We start from the raw sequence: 8,488 nt of genomic DNA on the forward strand, positions 1-8,488 counted from the left end.
TTCTCTTTAACATTGAGCGAGACCTCCGCATCCCTCTTACGTCACCGGTTCAGTCTGACAGGCCCGAGATCCAACAAATTATTGTTAAAATAGAACAAAGGATAAAATAAATAATAAAAAAAACTCAATTTAGGAAATATCTAAATAATATCCAGGCTGTTCCTGATAAATTTGTTCTTTTCAGATCATCAATAATCAATAACAAATATTATGACTGAACTTTATGAATCTGTTGCATCATTGTTCACCTGGAAAATTAAAAAAAATCATCTGATTTTACTGGACTTTTATCTTCTTCATTTAAACCAAACAAAGCTGATAAACATCAACATTACTCATTAATTATTTTATCCTTCCACTGATTAAACGTTTAGTCTGTGAAACATCAGCCTGTCTGACACGTTTGAAGAATTTAACCTGAGATAAAACAGAAATTATGCATTTGAGGCTAAAAGTTGTGCTTATTATGATGCATATTATTATAATGTATAACTGCCAATCATGTTATCAAAGGACTGGCTGATTAATTTCTGCAGCTCTAAAACACAGAGAACATTTATTTCACGCCTTTTTGGCAATAAACCAGAATTATAAAACGCTCTATAATGATAAAAATCTGTTCAAATTCACTCAAAAATTCTGAAAATTCCACAAAATTATTTAAATTTGCCACATCATTGTCTGAAAGTTTTGCTCAGTATGTTTCAAATATTAAAAATATGACAAAACGATTCAAGTAATGTTTAAAGATTTGCTAGATTATTTTTCTTTACATTGGAATAAAATGACTCACTAAAAACCAGAATTAAACATCAGATTGATTAAATTACCCAGAAGATTCTCAGTAGTTTATTGCACTTTTCTTGCCATTTCTAAATCAGCTGATTTTTTTCTGCCTCATTTCTGTATTAAATGATTTTACTTCACTCTTTCTTGGTGTATTTTATTGGTTTCCTAATTAATCTTAAGTTTTATTTGCTGCTTAATATCTACATTTCATCAAGATACTACAATAAAGTTGAATCTAATAAATTTATAAAAGATTAAAAATTAAATTTAAAACACCTTGAGTTTTATTTTGAAAGGTTTGTAGAATCTGAAAGTTGAATAAACTAAATTAGAGCACAAGTGAGAGATCATTTAATTCAGCAAATAAAGTCACTGTCTTGTAATTTCTGTCTCTATTTTGGTAAAGCTTCTTTTAAAATATGCACGTCTAAAATCAACTTTTACTTCATAACAGACATCAGAAAATCTTTTATTTTTTAATAAACAATTCTAATCCTGTAGACTTGATGATTCACTTCTAAATATCAATGAATCGGCCGTCACTGATCCTGTCAGACTCAGTTTAGGGCATCACGTCTCTTCTATTCCTTCCTGTTTGCAGCTCTAAAACATCTGGATCCAGCTGTGGAGAAGTTTAAATAAAGAGACACAGAATCATCTTTGGACCCGATCACGGTATCGATCACTTTATTGTTTCTGTACAAACAACGACGACAGCAGAGACGACGGTTCCTCCTTAGACCCGGGAAGGATACAGCATCTGGAACACACACAGGAAGACTTTCACCATAAAGCACTCAGAGGTCATATGGACTGTCAAAATAAAACACCAGAACAGGAGGTTTGGATCCAAATCACATCCTGAGGCATACAGTGTGCTGGGGTTATTTCTGTGCGATTATTAGGGGACACCTTAACCCTCCCGTTGTCTTCATTTATGGGCACCAAAAAATATTGTTTCCTTGTCTTTAAAAAAAATCCAAAAATTCAGAACAAAAAATCTCATAAATTTCTGGAAATTTGCAAAAAAAAAAAAAAAAAAAAAGCCTTCAGGAAGAAAATTCCAATAATTCCTTAAAAGTTCTATTTTAAAAAAAATCCCCTAAATTTGGCAAGACAATTCTTGTAAATAATTTAAAAAAATAAAAATCTTCCCAAAAAAATCCTAAAAATATCTAAAGTGATTACAGATAAATCAGTAAAACTTAATATTTTCTTTAAAAACATTCACAGAAAAATCAACCAAAATCCAGCAAATTTTGCTGGATTTTGGTTGATTTTTATGTGAATGTTCTTAAGAAACATGTTTAATATTTTTTCCCCACCAAAAATTTCGCAAAAATGTTGAAAGTCACAAATGAACTTCTTCGCAAACCACAATTCAAAAATAATTATGGGAAACAATCCTTTTTCTATCAACTTACGGAGTTCTGGAATCTCCTTCCAATGAACTTAAGGACAATAAGCTCGATAAGTCACTTTAAAAAGAGTATAACAAAACATCTAGCTGATACTTACCGCTGTAACCATCGGTAGAGCGAGTAAGGCCACCGTTGGAGTGCCCTCTCCTGTATGACTGATCGTTTGTTGTTAATAGTGATGTTGTTTCTGTTGTTTGAGTGAATGTATGTTTTTGTCTACTGCAGAACAGGGACCTGCTGAAAATCAGTTAGTTAACTGAGTCAGGCTTGATTATGTTTTTAATTTTTCCCTGTTTAATAAAGAATAAAGAAAGAAAGAAAGAAAGAAAATGTTGAGATCAGGAGTTTCACTGTGAATTTTTTTCCCCCATTTTCAAACTTTAAAACGGGTCAAATTTGACCCACAGGACGACACGAGGGTTAAGAGTCACCTGAGTGGACTAAGAGTTAATTAAACCATCACAGACTTATAAAGTGGTTCTGTTCATACAATATTAACACAAACACTGAAACATTACACATTTTACCCTCATAAACAAACACTGTTAACATCAGAGCACAAACCAGACTTTCTTTGTGTTCGTTGACTAAACTAAGTCTCGATAATAAACGATCAGACGGGTCTTTGTGAACCAGGCTTTCACACTGAACTTTCTCATATTATAAAAGGACATTTAATGCATCATGTGACTCTTCTCCTGAACAAAACGGACCAATCATGTGCCGCCTGCTTCATTTAGAAGATCAGGTCATAATGTTGATAACGGACAGCTATGAGGGATACAGCTGGTCCTCGACCTACAGCGTTTCGTGGCTAAGTCGTCATCTCCCATAAATTTATTAAGAAAGTCTTGTTCCATCACTCCGACGTTAAAACTAATTTTGCACAGGAACTAGCTGACGAGCGGAGCAGACGAACCCATGGTCAGGCTGTATTGGATGGAGTTGGAAACGTTTTGCCCTTCATTACGGCTCAAAGTGGAAGTCAGACTCTTATGATGGCAGTGTTTGGATGAAAAGGAAAGCTATCTCTATGGAAGTGAAGTTAGATGCAACAAAACGTTTGGAACATGGTGAAACACGCAAACGACTGATTTTACCACTGTGTTAGCATAGGTGGGTCACACAGACACTTAGATACATATGTGAGTTCTGACTTGTGTTGAAAATCGCGTTCCGTCGCGCCGTAGAAACGGAATGTCAAAGTAAGTCAAAGACCCTCTGTACATGAATTTATTACAGTAACTGCAGCAAAACTGTTGGTGCTGTAACATTCATTTTCCCTCTTTGACGTGACACGGTCCCACAACAACACAAAGTAAAATTAATGGCACAGACTGAATATTCTGGGAGAAATTCCAACAGATGAATCAAGTTTCTAATCTGTGTTGTATCAGCAGTGTAAAAATCAGGACCAGGCATAAAACCAGATTTTTCAGATTTCCACAAAAACAACCTGCCATAACTACACTGTACACAACATCCAGCTAAACAGGTCTGCAGATCAAACCTCAGCTGAGAAATAATTTAGCTAAAAGATGCTCCTTACAGCTGATGTAAACCCACAACTCTAAACAGAACCTTCTCCAGAACAGGCTGGCTGTGCAGCATCAGTAACCATGGTGACAGATGAGGTTACCAGAAACAAAGACTCCTCTCTGACACTGAAGACTCCCAACTGTGACCATTCTGGACGTCTGAAGGGCTTTCAGACCTGCTGATCACCATTTTAACACCTGAACAGAGCTATTCTCTAAAGCTGCAATTTACTCCAGTCCTCACTGTAAAGTTCCACAGATTTTCTAGTTTCTCCTATTAACCCTTTAAGCTTCAGTCAATTCCAGCCGTTTTCAGTACAAAAAATCGCTAATATTCTATTTTTAAATAAAAAAAATTACGAAAAATACGGGGAATATTGGACGCGCATCGGGAGGTGCATTTCCTTGAAAACGACCGATTCGGGGATTTTATACCGACTTCAGGACATGTTTTGGACAAAATAGTTTCCTGGCTTGTGTCATCTGATGTAAAAGGTTGGATTATGGCCGTTTTTTGTGGAATCTTTTTTCTGTGTGTAATAATAAACCCGGAAATGTGAGTCGCGCTGTGTGCTTTGAAGCCGTGTATAGAGAACGGATGGATGAATATTTGTTTTTGTCGGACAAATGTGTTTTTCTCACCCGCTGTGGTAATCGCATCTGAAAGTGGTTTATACCGGCGGATTCATGAGAATCTAAGCTTTCCATCGGTGTATAGTGTTTGTATAATCGCGTTTGCACCCGTCGGACATTCCTGAAATTCCTATGCAAATTAGTAGGTGTACCACCGGCGGTACACTGAAGCTTAAAGGGTTAAACAGTGAAAAAATAACTTTGCAGTATCAAGACACCCAAACCTGGTGAGCTTACATAAACACGAGTGACATTTAACCAACTTTTATAATGTCTGAGTGTCCCTGAACGCACCACCACCGTCTCTCCCACTGAATCTGTCTTAATTTCAATTTAATAAACTTCATTACTCCACCAAGGAACACAGTGGTGTCCGTCTGGTATCAACGTTACTAATAAACTGATGAACTGATTTCGATAAAATTTTCATGGAAGGTCAGAAACGATACAAAGAACAACTGATTAAATTGTGGGGGTGTTTCTGAGCAGCCCGCTACATATTTAGGTCACATGATTCGGTATCTGTACATAACATACACATGCAGAACACACGCCTGTGCTCAGCGTAAGGTCGCTGTGTTTGTGGGTACATCTGTATTTAATGGACACATTCTATGTTGTCGTGATTTCTGACAAAGTTTATCAAGAGTCCATCTGTTTGAAATGAATGACTCTACAGCCGTGGAGGAGTACTGCTCTGTCTGAGTGCTTTCCTTGTTGGATAATACAGTCCAAAGCATCAAGGACAACACATTATTTATACCATTAAACATGTAGAATTAGTTCAATATAATCATTAGAAAGAAGAACCTATTAAACCTTTATTTCTCATGTGTGTGTCTGTGAGGCTGTTTGATGATTGGTGCTCCAATCTTATCAGGATTAACAATCAAAAATACTAAATTCTAGACATGAAACAACGTGAAAAGGCAGCGATGAATGTGACCACCGCTGTGACTCACCACTCTGACTCTGTGTCCGATGGCTTTAGCCGGCAGGTTGCTGCTGAACTTGGCTCTGACCATCCCGCTGTTGCCGTGAGCTCTGGTCACCTTCCCCCAGATCACTCTGGTCTTGTTGGGTTTACCGCCGGGCGTCACGGTGTTCCTGCAGAGAGACGTCCGCTCAGTCACTGAACCCTCAAACACTTTTACACACAATAACACCGGTGTGTGTGTGTCTCACTTCTTGGCCTTGTAGACGTAGGCGCAGCGTTTGCCCAGGTAGAAGTCGACCTCGTCTCTGGTGTAGCATCCCTCCAGCTTGAGGAGGGCCGTGTGCTCGCGCTGGTTCCTCAGACCACGCTTGTAGCCGGTGAAGATGGCCTTACTCCACAGTCTGGAACAGCAGAGACACAGGGAGACGGAGGCTTTTAGAACATGTTAACAAGCAGCATTAAATAGTTTTTATTTAGTTCATTGACAAAAGAAAAAAAATCAATACAACAGCAAAAAAAAGTTTCCAAACTTCTGAATGAAAGGAGCAGAAAGAAGAATAAAAACAACGAGCTTAAAAATAAACAGAATGGTTAAAGTCTGAGAGGCCTGCAGACTCTATCATCACATAGCACTACGAAACTCTCACTTCATTCCTTTGTATTTTAATCATATGCTGGTTTTAGTGACATTTTAAATCTTGTGTGTGACTTAGACTCTTTAGACTCTTCGTCTAGATTGTTCCATAAACATATAAATATACAACATGTTAAAGAGAAAAAGAAAATTCTCCCCTTAGAGGAACAAAAAGCAGCGACTTGGAACAGTTTATTAAACCTACAGCACTTCATTAGTAAAAAAAAAAAAAAAACATAATAGTAAACATGTCTCATTATCATCTCTAACACAATGTTTTACTGTCTTTCTGTCTCTAGTTTTGTCATTTTCAGTCAGAAGAAACCTTACTGGTCACATAAAAATATCACTTTAAGTCACATTTTGCTTTGGCTTTTGCTCATATTTAATATTTCCATGTGTTCTAAGAATATATATGAAACATTTAGAGACATTTTATGAGCTATAAGACTCCTCAAAACAAGACGTTTCTTCGCGTGACAACAGATAGTCATCTGTCTAAAATCATGTGAACTACAAACTGGTCAAAGACTATTTTCCTCTTCAAAAAACAACAAAACATCTGATAAATAAAAAATAGAAAACAAAATGAGGGCATCACAACTCAGTTTGGACACAAAAACCAAAAGTGAACCTCATTCAAAATACACTGAGGAGAAAATGTAAAAATGAGTCTGTACAGTAATAGCCTGTAGATGTAAAAAATCATCTGAACTCACCTTCCAGGCATTTTTGTCTTCTTCAGGTGAATTCACCTGCAGACAATAGACGAGGAGTAGAAGTTAATCAGCAGTTTAATGTGACAAAACAAGAGCATGTACGTCTAAAAACAGGAGCTGGAGTATCAGTAATAAACCAACAAACAAATTCAACAAGTCGGGTCATTTTGCACAAATCTGTGACAGACTTTAAACCCTCCAGACTGAAAATCTAATTTAAAGTTCACATTTCTAATAAATTCATCTTTGAAATTTATTTTCCTGCTTTATCTTCAGTTTCTTTCAAATAAACCATCATGAGGAGAAGCTTCCAACAAGACGAAAACGTATCGCATTTAAACCCAAACTTTAAGATTTTCCTGCTCCTAATCAAACAGGAAGTGGAAACATTTAATCCTGTGAATGAAGACTAGTAAATGATGCTGACTCCATCCTCTCCTCCTGCCTCCTTCAAACCAACACCAAACATCCACTGCAACTCCACATCCTCAATCCAAAACATCTCCAACTAGTTGGCTTTGTTTAAATTTCTGTTTTGTTGAATTACTTTGACAGAAGACAGCATCTGTAAAATTTATTGTAGATATTTGGTAGAAGGAAGCTTATTTACATCTCACAGACATAAAACACAATGTCAGATGCAGTGCAGCTGTCATAATCTCCAAACTCCATCAGCACAAACCTCCAGAAAAACACAAAACCAGAGAAGATCCCCAGTTCAGAATCTGCCTGAGAATCTGCTTGTTTTAAAGTTTCCTTCAGTATCACATTAATCCAGTGACAGTTCTCTGCATGTTAATGACACACCGCAATCAGGAGGTGCTCACACAGAATACGGCTACGTTAGTTTACAAATTAAAAACAAATCCAGACTAAAATGTGAACCAGAACCTGGGGGAAATTCAGTAAGATCCCACGGGTCATCACCGCTGATTGAGCCGCTTTATGAGTGAAATCTGGCGACTGTCTGAAGGTTTGAGGGACACGTAAGCAATATGGACACTTAACTTCATCAGGTAGCATGCTGGTCTGATGCACCACCTGGACACCAACTATAACAGGAAACAGCTTTATTTGCTACACCTGCTTCTAAATTTCCATTCACACCAATACACCGATGCTAACATGCTAACTGTAGCTGCTAACCTCACACTTTTACAGAAGACAACCGGAATACATTCACACCGGGAGATACTCGGTAATACACTCACACCGGGAGAAACGGCTGAACGCACTGCAGTGACAACCGCTCCAGTAAGCACCCCGGTACATAAGGCTGAATGTTAGCCGGGCTGAGAGCCGCTCCGCTAGCCGCTGTTAGCTCAATCATCCGGGCTGAATCTCCGCCATCAGAGCTCTAAACTCGGACACAAACATACCGGACAACAAAGCACTAACTAACCGACAGCTGTCGGTGTTTATCGGCCGGAGGAGAACCGGATTTAAGTTAATATTTGACGGTTTGGTCGGACATGTTGGCTCCTACCTGCTATTAGTTCCAGAAAGATGGAGGAAAAGGAAGGCCGCAAGGGCCGCTGGGAAATTATCGTAAACAGAGGTGTCCGCGGAGATGCCTGATCAAAATGGCGGGTTTTTATTTTAACGGCGAAATTAATATTTATGGAGAAAATGTTCAAAGTTTAAACCTCCTAAAGCTTTGATAATTTTATTTAATTAGTTTAATTTTTATCATATATTTATTCCTTGAATCAACATAAATTGACTGAAAACTCAAAAATATTAAAAATTAAAAACATTCAAAACATGTTCTAAAAGATTATATAGGGATCTAACATCTTCTAACAGGTTCTATTATG

General features: G+C 37.5%; 1 protein-coding gene across 1 annotated transcript; it reads right to left on the reverse strand.

Moving 5' to 3' along the window:
• Positions 1–1,443: 1,443 nt before the first annotated feature.
• On the reverse strand, positions 1,444–8,251 carry rpl35a (ribosomal protein L35a). Its single transcript, XM_022220298.2, has 5 exons — positions 8,158–8,251; positions 6,672–6,707; positions 5,567–5,719; positions 5,344–5,488; positions 1,444–1,549 (listed from the first exon to the last, which is right to left on the reverse strand). Exons 2-5 carry the CDS (start codon positions 6,680–6,682, stop codon positions 1,526–1,528), a joined length of 333 nt encoding a protein of 110 aa, XP_022075990.1. The 5' UTR covers positions 6,683–6,707; positions 8,158–8,251; the 3' UTR covers positions 1,444–1,525.
• Between the last annotated feature and the right edge of the window lie 237 nt (positions 8,252–8,488).

This window comes from Acanthochromis polyacanthus, chromosome 13 (genome assembly GCF_021347895.1).
Source record: "Acanthochromis polyacanthus isolate Apoly-LR-REF ecotype Palm Island chromosome 13, KAUST_Apoly_ChrSc, whole genome shotgun sequence".
Lineage (NCBI taxonomy): Eukaryota > Metazoa > Chordata > Actinopteri > Pomacentridae > Acanthochromis > Acanthochromis polyacanthus.

Bases quoted from the DNA above. Each gene is read 5' to 3' on its own strand.
- rpl35a (XM_022220298.2), bottom strand. The intron at 5,489-5,566 runs GTGAGACACACA...GTCTCTCTGCAG, and splicing joins TACGTCTACAAGGCCAAGAA to GAACACCGTGACGCCCGGCG. The intron at 1,550-5,343 runs GTGAGTCACAGC...TGTGTGTTCCAG, and splicing joins TCGGACACAGAGTCAGAGTG to ATGCTGTATCCTTCCCGGGT.